The sequence below is a fragment of the Chelmon rostratus genome, chromosome 18 (assembly GCF_017976325.1).
Source record: "Chelmon rostratus isolate fCheRos1 chromosome 18, fCheRos1.pri, whole genome shotgun sequence".
Lineage (NCBI taxonomy): Eukaryota > Metazoa > Chordata > Actinopteri > Chaetodontiformes > Chaetodontidae > Chelmon > Chelmon rostratus.
Genome location: NC_055675.1, coordinates 22,110,898 through 22,123,896, shown reverse-complemented (window position 1 = coordinate 22,123,896; position 12,999 = coordinate 22,110,898). Strand labels below are relative to the sequence as shown.

At 44.7% G+C, this 12,999-nt stretch overlaps 2 protein-coding genes across 3 annotated transcripts in view; both read left to right on the top strand.

Moving 5' to 3' along the window:
* galnt14 (UDP-N-acetyl-alpha-D-galactosamine:polypeptide N-acetylgalactosaminyltransferase 14 (GalNAc-T14)) overlaps positions 1-592 on the top strand; it is a 140,391-nt gene extending 139,799 nt beyond the window's left edge. The window contains exon 15 of the mRNA XM_041958603.1: positions 1-592. This exon is cut by the window's left edge and continues 1,270 nt beyond it. The gene's annotated coding sequence lies outside the window, so the exon portion shown is untranslated.
* A 2,339-nt stretch (positions 593-2,931) lies between these two features.
* Positions 2,932-9,899, top strand: angel2 (angel homolog 2 (Drosophila)). 2 transcript variants are annotated; one of them, XM_041958891.1, is made up of 9 exons: positions 2,932-3,065; positions 3,983-4,962; positions 5,440-5,654; positions 6,136-6,205; positions 6,348-6,778; positions 6,940-7,075; positions 7,596-7,662; positions 7,778-7,908; positions 8,486-9,899. In XM_041958891.1, exons 1-9 carry the CDS (start codon positions 3,010-3,012, stop codon positions 8,644-8,646), a joined length of 2,247 nt encoding a protein of 748 aa, XP_041814825.1. In that variant the 5' UTR covers positions 2,932-3,009; the 3' UTR covers positions 8,647-9,899. The 2 variants fall into 2 exon arrangements, with proteins under 2 accessions (XP_041814825.1, XP_041814824.1); XM_041958890.1 differs by having other exon boundaries at positions 7,593-7,662.
* The last annotated feature ends 3,100 nt before the right edge of the window (positions 9,900-12,999 follow it).

The window sequence follows — 12,999 nt, the reverse complement described above, 5'->3', positions numbered from 1 at the left end:
AACAGGAGACATGGAGGACGTGTGAGAGAGGACTGAGCAGATACGCAGACAGAAAAGGGCTCCAGGTGTACATAGAGACAAACAGGCACAACGAGAAGAAGCAGCATGCATGCAGCATGCTTCATACTGTCTGCTGCTGTGGGGGTCGATCAGCAGATTTCTGCAGGGTTCTGCAGCTGCTTCACGCTGCACGCCCCCCCGTGAAGAGCTGCTGTGCATGTGAGAGTCTTTCTACGCAAGTTTTGGTTGTTTTTTTTTCCCACGTTCACTTTAGCACACTGGAGGAAAAGCTTTACTCGCTGTTCTGTCAGTGGCAAGAAACGCCCCGATGACGCCTCCTTCATGTCCGTCATGTTTCTTGGGGAGTTCACAGCAGCGATTGTGCTGTTTGGAGTTTGTTTTCAACACTAAGCGTTCGCTCTTTTGGCTGCAGCCGAGATCCAACCAAACACAACCCGAGTTAACTACTGGACCACAAACTTTACGTTATCGTCTCTGAACTTCCAAAACCATCATTTTGCTAAAATCGCAGCCGGTTTCTAATTATGGAAACAAATTCTGCAGAAATTGTGTCCCTGTTTCCTGTGTTTGATGTCATCCACTGCATCATTTTGATATCCTGTTTCACTCCTCAATAAAGGTTTTCTAATGGCTGTTTGTTGCTGTGATGTTAGCACACACACACACACACACACACACACACACACACACACACACACACAATTTGTAATCAATAACCCGGAAGTTAAAATGTATATTTATGTGTTTCTTATGTTGTAACATCATATAAAAACACTTTTTTCATGACTACTTTTAATTACTACATTGCTAATACTACAGCCTGGAATCACATGATCTCTCTTACTGCTGCTACTTAAAGTAACAAAACACAGAATACTAATTATAACAGTAAAATGACTCTTGGCACAACTATAACTCTTATTATCAGTCATGCTGCCTGCCGACCTCAGTGGTGGAATGTAACTAAGTACATGTAATCAAGTAAATGTTTGTGTAATGTGTAAATTTTGAAGTACTTGTACTTTACTTGAGTATTTCCATTTTATGCTTTTTGCTTCTCCTCCACTACATTTAATTGACAACATTAGTTACTTAATGTATTTTCTAAATAGAAAATATAATCTTCTAATAACTTATGAGGTGTCATTATAGATTAAGCTGCCGGCAGTGTGTCAAGTTGCTGAAATTAGCTCGACGTTTCCCAGCTGCAACAGAACTGATGCTTCCACATTACATCACTAAAGCATCACTAATTATAATCCAGTGATTACAGTCCAGTATATGTTATTCTGAAATCAGCATTCTGCATGAGTACTTTTACTTTTAGTTCTTTACATATAGGTCTGAGTACCTCTTTTACCACTGTCCAACCCTCCTGCAACAATGGAGGGTAAGTTTATTTATGGAAGGCACCTCTGAACAAGAAGGCAACTCAGAGCTTTAAAGCATAAAAGCTAAAAAAAAAAACTGAGTCTGTTAAAGCTGCTGATGCAGCTTCTATTAATGCAGTTTCTTCTAGGATCAGCTTTTACTGTCAGTTTAACCTTTAATCCCGAGGGAACTGCAAGTTATAGAGTGATTTACTGATAAAACTGCTCTCGCTGCTCTGAAGTCTGCAGTGAAGTCAGTCAGCTCAGCGGCTGCAAAATGTTTTTTTATTAGTGATGTTAGCGAGTCAGCATCTCTGACCTCTGACAAATGAAAGCTCCAGAAAAAAAGAGATGACCGCTGCAGATGAGATTCATTTCCAGACGTTGATTCAGTGCTCTGTGGTTTAATACGACACTCTGTTCTGTGCTGTTTGGCTGCATGTTGGCTTGGAGGTAAATAAACCTCTGGGTTCTTGGTGGAAATCACCACTCACCCAAATAATTACATTCACAAAGTGATGCTGTGTCTGTGCTCATGAAGAGGAGTCTTTCACAGGGATGAAGAGCTTCTCAGAGAAGGAGCCCAAAGAGACAAAGAAAATATGAGGAGCTCAGCTGATTAAAGCATAATGTACTGAAGAGAGAGAGAGGGGGGTGGACACACACACACAGGGAGGGAGAGAGCGTGCAGAGGACCCCCGTCTCTCCTGCTCCTCTTTAACCACACAGCGGATCACCAGCCCGTCACATTAAGCCTTACTTCAGGTTTCAACCATGAAATAAAAAAAATGTCGCACAATAGAAGCTGACATCTTATCTCTTATAACCGTCCCTAACGGCACCGTTGTCCTCAAGAAGAGGCTCGCCCTTACGTAAGTACAATGACCTTTTTCATTTCTCCATGACTGCTGTCTCGACAGCTCCTGAAAAAAAAAAGACTCAGTGATACTCGCGTTCAAGCGAATTCGTGATTTTTGCGGAATCTCTTCGTAACAACTGATGGTCGCTAACGCTACGTAAGGAATCGTGACATTTCTGGACGCTCTCGATGAAAAAACTATGTAGTAATAAGCGACGTTTCCAGTCGGGACTTTATTTCTGCCGTACCGACGAGGCTGTAGTCCGCTCACTAGTTCGTATCATAACATTTATGCGAGGAAACGGAACAGAAAGACTCCAAGTTCCAGCAAGAGGAGAGGCGGAGGCGAGCCCTGTTGCTGCTTTTAAGTACTCACGGAAATACTAATTTAAACTATTCTTGGTATCGTATTTTTTATTTATTTAACTCAGCTGTAGCGCTTGTTTTTCCCAGCATGGTCTTCCCATTCTATATGTTGAACAAGTACCACAAAATGGTCTATGCAGCCTGTTTAATACCTGCAGCAGATGTGGCGTTACTCGGCCCATCCAGTCCCACACGAAACACAATTTTACTGTAAATGTTCGGAAACGCGCATTTAACCAGAGTACTTGAAGGCAGCACATGTTTCCGCGGCGCTTAGGTTCTACGTGATGCGTTTACGTCTGGTGACTCGGAACCTGCGACTTGTTTTGAATGCACTTAAAACAGAAGCCGGCTCAAGACATCAACAATGTTGGCCGATAATAATGTCCTGTTATGTATAAGCGTCCAGACCGAAACATAAATGATGTCTGTTCACCCCCCAGAGAGAAGTAAGTTAATGTGAACTAGCTTATTAAAAATAATGAGGACATATGAGCGGTGTTCTGCCCAATGAGGCCAAAAACGGCTAACGTTAACGTTCGAATGCTAATTGAGCCTTTTCAAACAACCAACATTTACTCTTCACTTTTTCACAGCTGCATTTATAAACCTAACGTTATCGTTCAATATCGTTTTGCTATGTGGTTGTCTGTCACATTTATGTAGCGAAATTCACATTAAAAATTAATTCAAAACTTTGTCAAAGTTCTCAGAGGGTTTATAAAATAGGCTTGTTGAACCACACGTAGCCGCTCGTTAGCAGCTATTTTAGCTAATTTTAGCTGCTTTATTTGTACATGTTTTCAGTTGTCGAACGAAAACTGTAATGACAGATGATTAAAAAAAAACAAAAAACTAGCTGCAGCCCCAAATGGTTGTCATACACGTCCATTAAATGTCACAATTGAACTGAAATCGCCCAACGAACCAGAGTTATCAAACTTTATTGTTTAAGGCATTTCTTTAACCAAAAGTCCCCAAAATGTAGTTATTCCAACTCTTCAAATGTGAATGTGTGGTGGCTGTCTTAGTTTTCCATAATAGCAAAGTGAATGTCTTTGGGGTTTTGGACTGTTTGTTGGCCAAAACAAGCCAATAAAAACCTCACCTGAAACCACACACTTTTCATCAACCAAATTAATGATTGAGTAATCGAGAAATAACAGTTTAAAAGACAAAGATGATGAGTTCACTGTCACTTTTGAGGAGCTGTTGTTTCCCATTTTTGCCTGAAAAATTACTCAAAAGATCAGTCATCATAATAGTTGCTGATTTACGTAGGTTTAACCAACTAATCACTTCAGCTCCATATATTGACTCCTCTGTCTGTTTATCAACTCTCATATCTCCCTTTTTCTCCCCCCAGCCACCCCATGTTCTTCCGCCAGCTGAACTCCTCCGGCTCCTCCTTCCTTCCCTGCAGCCGTCCCGCTCTCTGCAGGGCCGGCATCAGGAACAGAGCCTCCACCTCCTGCCTCCCCCATTTCATCCCTGCTCCTCATCCATGGTGGTCGCTGTGGGGATTTCCCCCCTGGCCTCCTCGACTCCCCCGCTCTTGTCCAGCGACCCGTCACATCTTCTCTGGTACGACGTCACACATCCACCCCGGTAACTGTGGCGGTAGTTGGCGTTGGTTCTATACCTCTGCCAGCCTCATGATGGAGCGGCCCATCAAAGACAGAGAGCCTCCTTACAAACGGAGGAAGAGTGCGGAGGAGAAGAGGAGCGGCGAAGAAAGGGAAGGACACAGGGAAGGAGTAGCAGGGGCAACAGGAGCTAAGGTTGGAGGCTACAAGAAGGAACACCATCACCTGGAATCCAGCACAGAGAGTCGTCCTCAACCAAAGCACAGCTTCAAAGATGGAGGTCGAGACCGAGGCAGCAGTGGAGCTGGAAAAGGTGTCAGTAGGGATAACAGCAGAGATAAAGATGTAGAAAGGACTAAAACTAAGGACAAAGACAGACAACGAAAAGACAGCACCACTCGAGATGAAACACCAAATCGAGGGAGGAGCGCACGTCAGCAAGGCGCAAACAATGACTCACAGCCTGCAAGGTCGAGGACTCAAACCCTCAAGTCAAAACCTGAACAGGATCAAGTTCCCATGTACACATCCAACCCCTGGTTCAAAGAGAGGGCAGCAGAGGAGAGGTATACAAAAGGACCAGGGGGACAGTTGAGGGACAGAGGTAGTGATAGGGGGCAGTGGACGGGGCTTCTCTCCCAGCCCCGTGGCACCGCTCTCCCCACAAACCCGTGGCAGGTAGCCGGGGCCAACAGGCAGCCTCCTCCACCCGGAACCTGCCCGCCTGTCAGACAGCAGGAAGAGCTTAAACCTCTGAAATGTAAGTTCACTCTTTCCAGGAGGTTTAACAATATTTAATTAATTAACTAAGATTTAAGAAGTAACAGTTCAGATGTTATGTCAAATATTTACTGAACTTAGCATGCTAACCAGCTAGCTGCAGCCTGTCTTGTCTTGTAATACCACTTTGTGACATTGCTTAAGCTGGGAGATGTATGTGAATTTGCCTTTGTATGTTTCACAACGTCGCCCTTTTAATCCTTAAAGTGAAGTGCTGATCATCAGTGTTCCTGAATGTTCCCTCTGAGGCCGAAGTAAAGAATGATCGTATACGTAACTTGATGTCTTAAACATGCTGTGTGTCAGGAAGACTTTGATCTTCCTGTTGACACAAGATCATCATTGAATCGTTTCTAGTAAATCATTTGGGCTTAAAGTCTTCTGAGTTTCTCTCTGAGGTCAAATGTACAAACTCTTCTGTTTATCTTTCTCCATCTTCCTCCCTCCTTCCCCTCAGGTCTTCAGAGACACTGGGAGACACCTGCCTGCAGTACCGGCATCCACCCACCAGGGGGCACAGCTTTTGACTTCTCAGTGATGTCCTACAACATCCTGTCTCAGGATCTGCTGCAGGACAACGCCTACCTGTACCGACACTGTGACCCCAGGGTCCTGGCCTGGAACCACCGGCTGCCCAACCTGCTGGCTGAAATCCAGCAGTATGACGCTGATGTGAGTGGATCAGACCGCAAGAGTTTTCAGTGATGGCTGCTCCAACAGAGCGTGCAGTGGGGGACAGGATTCAAAATGATATACACTGTATGGTCAAATGTATGTGGACACTTGATCTGGCTTTAATATGCCACTGTGAAAACCTGCACTCTGGGATGCAGGATCAGTTCACCTTAAAGGTTTAGGATGGGGTTGGGTTCAGGGCTCTGTGAGGACCAGTTCTTCCAAACCAAACTGGGAAAACCGTTTCTATGTGCACGGGAGCATCAGCATGTTGAAACAGGAAATGGACAAACAAACTGTTTCTGTCCCTTCTTTGGAGATGACAGGGTTTGACCTAAACCTTGAGAATCAGCCCCAGACCAGAAGTCCACAGAACCATGTGAACCACATACACTGACCACACACCGTTAAATATCTGACATCTGAACTTCATCGTTCATGATCGAGACCTAAGATTTGATGAAAAATCTCTTTTTAGATCCTGTGTCTTCAAGAGGTCCAGGAGGACCACTATGAAAACCAGATCAAACCTGCTCTACAGGCTCTAGGTATTGTGTGTTTGTGTGCGCATGTGTGTGTGTGTGTGTGTAACCTTTGCAGTAAATGTGTTTTTATTGTTATATGATGAACTTCATGCATGTTTTTTTTTTTGTGTGTGTGTCTGTGTGTGTGTGTGTGTGTGTGTTTTAGGTTACCAGTGTGAGTACAAGAAGCGAACAGGAGCCAAACCAGACGGTTGTGCCGTTATCTTTAAATCCTCCCGCCTGTCGCTCCTTTCCTCCAATCCCGTTGAGTTTTTCCGCCCTGGCGACGCCCTCCTCGACCGGGACAACGTGGGATTGGTTCTGCTGCTGCGACCCAACGACACCGTGGGCCAGTCGGATCCTTCCGCCGTCATCTGTGTCGCTAACACTCACCTCCTCTACAACCCTCGCCGCGGCGACATCAAGCTGGCACAGCTGGCGATCCTACTGGCTGAGATCAGCCGGCTGTCCCGCCTCTCGGACGGGTCGACCAGTCCCGTTCTGCTGTGTGGGGATTTTAACTCCACGCCCTGGAGTCCGCTGTACAGCTTTCTGACCACCGGCTGTCTGGACTACAGAGGAATGCAGATCGGCACGGTGAGAAATGCGCACATTCGTGCTGAAAGTGTCGTTTGTTTTGTCAGCTGACGGGTCTGCGGAGCCGCCATTGTCTGACAGATTACACTTCATTTAAACAGTCCTTCTGTTACTGTGAAGCACTGAAAGACAGCAGACCCAGTGAACATGTGTGTTTGCAGGTATCCGGTCAGGAAACCAGTCCCAGAGGTCAGCGTCTTCTCACGTCTTCGATCTGGTCTCAAAGTTTGGGAATCGACCATCAGTGTCAGTACAAGAAGAAACCCGCCGCTGAGTCCTCCTCCAGCAGCCCAACAGGTGAACTAAACCAAACGTGCTGTCCACCTTAGCTCACAGTCAGTACCGGTTTAGACTTCTTTACACGTACTGAATGCAGAGTTTAGTTCAGGACACATTTAAGTTGTAATTAGTAAGTAGTGGTTGTGGTTTGTGTTCAGTTTAAACACCAGATTAGATGTTTTCGTTTCGTTTTCTTAGATTATAATATTTAATGTTGTTATTATCATTATTATTATTTTTATTATTATTATCGTTATTATTATAATTCTTCATTTGGTTGTTTACTTAAAGAAATAGTTCGACATTTTAGGAAACACTTATTTCTTGCTGGGAAGGGAAGGTTGATGTCACTCTCGTGTTTGTATGATAAATATAAAGCTACAGATAGCAGGTTAGCTTAGCACAAAGCCTAGCCTGCCTCTGTCCAGAGCTGACAGAATTTGCCTCTCTCTCTCTGTCTCTCTCTGTCTGTCTGTCTGTCTCTCTCTCTGTCTGTCTCTCTCTGTCTGTCTCTCTCTGCCTGTCTCTCTCTCAGCAGTAGAAGGAGCGATCTCTGATCTGACTGTCGAGGATTTTGCCACCGAAGCTGCTGATGCTTCCAACAGGTACGATCTCTCTTTCTGTCTCCCACCTTCTCTTCTTTCCTTCCTCTCTTTGTTTGAAGTTGTGAAGCTGTTGTTGAATACTCAGTTCTGTGTGTGTGTGTGTGTGTGTCTTTAGAACGAGGATCGAGCACCTCCTGAAGCTGCAGTCGTCCTACCAGCACCGCCTGATGTCTGACGGGAGACCTGAGATCACCACCTGTCACTCCCGCACAGCCATGACTGTGGATTACATCCTGTACACTCCTGGTACTGACACACACACACACACACACGCGCTAAGAGGACATTTCATTGACTCACATTCATTTCCTGGAGACGTACCATAAACTTAACCCAAGTCTTCATCCTAATATTGAATGATTTATGTTATGAGGACTTTTTTGGGTTTTGTCCCCATATGAAAGGCGAGACCCCACAGTGGGACTGTGTGAACGGATTTATGTCCCCACAACATAACTAACACGCCGTCATTATTGGTACTGGTGTCCACACCGTCCTCCTTCTGCAAACCTTGTGTTTTCATTTCACTCGTGATTAAAGCCGCTTAAACACTTGAACAGGGCTGTGACGAAATAAAACCCAAACTAAAATAGAAAATATTTGATCAAAACTCAAGAGGAAGAACCTAACAAGCCTTTGGGCTGACGTTTCATCAGTTTTATGATCAGATTCACTCTTCTGTCTTTCTGTCTCTCTTCTTACCTTCATGTCTCTTTTTTCTCCTTTTCCCTCTCACTCCCTTTTTCATTTGTCTTCTTTTACCTTGTCACACTGCTCTCTCTCTCTCCCTCTCTTGTTTCCTTCTCTTCCCCTCCCTTAAAAGACATCACACCTCCTTCACTTCCTGGTGGGCGGGGCCTCCATCTACTGGGCAGGCTGTCATTGGTCGGCCAGTCGGAGCTGGAGGAAGTCAACGGTCTGCCCAATCGGTATCACTCGTCCGATCACCTCCCTCTTCTCGCTCGCTTCCGCTTCCGGCACTGACCCGGGGTCGTTGGACAGCCAATCAGAACAGCTCTCAGCCTCCACTGCTGACAGTGCAGCTCAGGGGAGACGCGAGTGTTTAAGATGTCGATTTAACACACAGAATAATCAAAGTTAAGTTAAAGATGACACAAACGTTCTGCCTGGAAGAAAGAGGATTAAAGTTAGTTTTCCATCAAACGGCAGGAACAGATTTTGGTTTGTGAGTTATTTCTCTGCAGGAAACAAATCTCTGTTTTCCTTGATGTCAAACCAGAGACCCCTTAAATACTCTGTAAAATCCTAAAACACTTAAATAATCAAAATTCAACGTGATGCATCGACAGTGTTGCTAAAGTACAAACTGAAAATACAAATACTTGAAGACAGCATATCCAGATGTTCTCTGGAACATCTTAGAACAGTTTTTTCTAAGTTTTCATAGTTAAGCAGGTCGTGTGTCTAATTCTCAGATCATCCTTGGAAGGATGATGTTTCTGGTTTTCAGGTTGATGTTAGAAACTAAAACACACTAAAAGGACAAACTGTTCACCTGCTGCAGAGAAGTTCAGCACTTCCACTTGTACATAAAACTGTTTTATTTCCAGATGTGAATCTATGAAGGGACAGATTTTAAACCGGTGTTTGGAGAATGAACATTGTCACTTGAAGTTAAAGTGCTGCTGATGAGGAAAAGTACTTGATAACTTTGTTGGTCCTGAGCCGCTAACATCACACTGCAGTCTCTTACCGACTTTTACTGTTTACAAGCACAGTTTAGACCTTTAGCTTCTATTTGAGCAACAGCAGAATAACCCTGAATCATCAACATACTGTACAGCCCATTATACTGAGGAACAGTGTGGCCAGTAAAGAGAGAAATGAACATTTTTAAGATGAAGAGCCCCTTGATCTTCTCTTTTTAAGCTTCAGATAAGAGAAAAAACATGAAAGAACAGTTGAAGGAAAAAGTCATTGAATTCCTTTCGTGAAGTTCAAAGTTGCTGCTGCATCATTGCTGTGGAAATGATCCGCTGTGCCAAAAACATGTAAATCCACATAAAGAGAAACACTGCACAGCAGGAGATCATTTCTCTTCTATTATTTATCATAAAGATAAATGTTTAATTTCTGATGTGCTGCAGATTCACATTCACTTTGAGTTCAGCAACATTCATAATTAACAAATAACAAGGAGTGGATCTATTTTTCTAACATTTTGGAAGGAGATTGCTGGTTTTTATTGATTGTAAATAAAGAACTTGGTGTTTTTACATGTTGTCATCAGTGTTTATGTCATTAAAAAACACGCTGCTTAAAGGAGCGTGGCGACTTCGCAGGAGATTGGTTTGTTTGTCACAGGCTTTGGCTCCAGAGATGTCACTGTGTGTGTGTGTGTGTGTTGACTGTAGAATATGTTCTCAGTGGATTCTCCTGTTGTTGGCTGTTTTTCTGTTTAATGGGAGTTAACCAGTTTCTCCCGTTCATTTGTCGTCTGTAGCTGCTGAAATCGCCGGCCTCTTGTTTTGATGCTGTTCGTTGTTCTGCAGCGAGTCGGCTGTTTGTCGTCTTCAGTCTGATGGGAGAGAGTTGTTGCATGCTGCCACGCTGCTGGTTTTTATGTTGAGCATTTTCTATTGTTTTCTAATGGAACGTTTTCACATCTCAGTGAAACAGGTTCTACATCTTAAGCCTGTGTGTGTGTGTGTGTGTGTGTGTGTGTGTGTGCGTGCGTGCGTGTGTGTGTGTGACAGATGGTTGCACCGTTTACCTTGGCTCTCCCCTCACAAACACTGCGTACGCAGACCTCTTGGTATTCTGAGCATCACTCTGCACTGCAGCAAGACACTCGGCTGGATCTCAACAGGCTTCACTGAGCCCCTCATGGCTGTTCTGGGGCCTGATTTCAATACCTTTGCTGCCATCATCCCTGTTCACAGGAAGTAACACAAACTAGGAACTCAGTGTTGTATTTTCCTGCACAGCTCGGGACTAATAAACTTACAGCAAACATTGAAAATAAAGCAGTTTGACTGAGTCCAGACTGTGATGAGCATCTCAGAGGAAAAGGTGATTTGTTATAATGAAAATTAAATGTTTAATATCTGTAATTAAATAGTAATTACAGATTTGCCCATTGACCCTCATTCACAGTGACTGAAAGACGTTTACTTACTTGCTTTTTATGGCGCTTTTAACAGCATGTCATAGTCTTCCTCAGGAGATGGAAACTGCTTAGTTGTCATCACGTAGACCTGAATATGGCAGTACTTAGTGTTTTACTAACCATAGTGTCTGAGTATATCTAAGTCTAGTCATTTAGAGCTTTTCCAAACTGGTGCTGGATTTTGTGCTGCTGTGAGGTGTTCGTATTATTTTGTCCACCTCCTGTATATCAGTGAGTGTAGATTTCACATCCCACACGTTTCTGACGGTTAAAATCTGCTGAGTGTGAGTCTCGTTGTGCGGCTTTGCTGCAGAAAGTGTGTCTACAGAGGAAACGAGCAGGTGGTGTCCTTTGTGACCTCTAGATGGCAGCAGTGGGCCTTGTGGTAACCGGTGATGGAGCAGTGAGGGCGGATGAACTAAACGCTGATCATTCACGTGTCCTAACCCGACAAAGAGCTGATAGTTTGGTGAAATAAAGACTGTTGGAACATATGGACGGACAGCGGGGAGGTGGATTACGCTGCAGGAGTGGATGGAGACGGCTCTGTGGACGTCTGGGTCTTATGTTTGGTTGTGAAATCTTCAGAATCCGTTGAATCCGACCTGGATTTACAAGGACAAAGAGCCTCCAGGTGGTTTGGGTCTTAAAACACAGACATGAGGTTCAGGATCATGTTCACCAGTGCTGGTCCTAACAGTGAGCGGGACTCTGTCTCTTCTCAGCTCACCTGGATGAGGATGAAGGTTTCTGGTGCTCCAGTGCAGCGCAGGATTTGAACCGTTGACATAATAAATCCACAGTGTTTCATATTTCACATTATCAGGAAATATTGTGCATTGATTATGTGCAGAGGTAAAACCTCTGCTAATTAGAAGGTTGGTGGTTCGATTCCTGACCCTGCAGTCTGCATGTTGAAGATGTTGAGCTTTGAGCGGTCAGTAAGACTAGAGGAGCACCTATAAATGCCGTCCATTTAAGTAAAATGCTTGTGTTACTGGGGGGAGAATCAATCCTATGAGGATGGCTCGGTGTCCAGATAAGGTTATTGTGTTATGTGTCTGAATACTCGATTGGGTATTTTTAAGCTTTCACCGCCAGAAATGAAGGGAAAGTGCTGAAGACTGCAGTTCCTCAAATGGCCACTTGAGGCTGGCTCCAAAAGTGAGTCATTCTCCATAGACCCCCATATTAAAATGCCCAACTTAACAGCAGAAATAATGTTCACAGCCTGGTACAAAACACTGTTTTGGTCTCCACTGTTAATTTTTCCTCCTTCACGACGACTGCAGAGGTAAATGTTTATGTAACTGGTTTATATTAAGGCTTAAAGTGATGTATAATGATAGGCGAGGCCACTTTGAGTGACAGCTAGCTGCCAGGCTTAAGCGACCAGGCTTCATCCGGTCCACCGCAGCTCCACCCACGCTCCACGCAGTTTGGCGGCCTCAGATGCTGCCAACGTCCATGTTTTATACAGTCTGTGGTTTTTGCTGACATCCAGTAGTTTTAATCTCTCAGCTTGTGATGTACAGGTGTTCTCCTGCGCAGTGACATCACTGGTGGGTGTGGTTACAGGTGCGACAGAGTGCCGTTCTGATTGGTGGATTGGCGTGATTGTCTGGTTTGAAAGCAGCGTGCTTTTAGCTTTTGTTGCTGCTGGGCGTGTTGGACATGTGAGCAGATGCTGTGCAGGACGATTGTCAGAGCCTCGTTCACTCTCACACTCAGCACGAGGTGCAAAACGAGTGTTCGTGTTGATCAAACCGCCGTAGGCCCGCCGTGAAGGACGAGCTCTGCTGGCGTCTCACCTCGACAGCTCGGTCAACAGCTTGATTGTCACATCAGAGGAGGAGGTGGGAATCATCCCAAACCTACATCACCGTAAGCGATTGACAGGAACACACACACACACACACAGCGAGGTGAGCCTCCGCTGCTTCCAATCCCTAAGCTGCTGAATAAATGAGAAATGAAGGATTATTTCTATAAATCTGCTGCCTCCACACACACACACACACACACACACTCTTACATCTGCAGTGGAACGTAAGCAGATTACTTTATCAGGCTGCAGTGTGTGAGTGTGTGCAGGCCTGTCATCTAAAGAGGAACTGAAAAGTTCTCATGCAGCCTCCTCGTGCTCCTCTTCCTCTGTTGCGGCGCTCGTTTTCAGCATCGCCGTCCTTCACGTTGGCGTCGCAGCT

Excerpts from the sequence above, each read along its gene's own strand:
- angel2 (XM_041958890.1), top strand. The coding sequence starts at position 3,010 with ATGTATAAGCGTCCAGACCGAAACATAAATGATGTCTGTTCACCCCCC. Across the intron at positions 3,066-3,982 it reads TGTTCACCCCCCAGAGAGAA|CCACCCCATGTTCTTCCGCC; the intron begins GTAAGTTAATGT and ends TTCTCCCCCCAG. Across the intron at positions 7,076-7,592 it reads CTCCTCCAGCAGCCCAACAG|CAGTAGAAGGAGCGATCTCT; the intron begins GTGAACTAAACC and ends TCTCTCTCTCAG.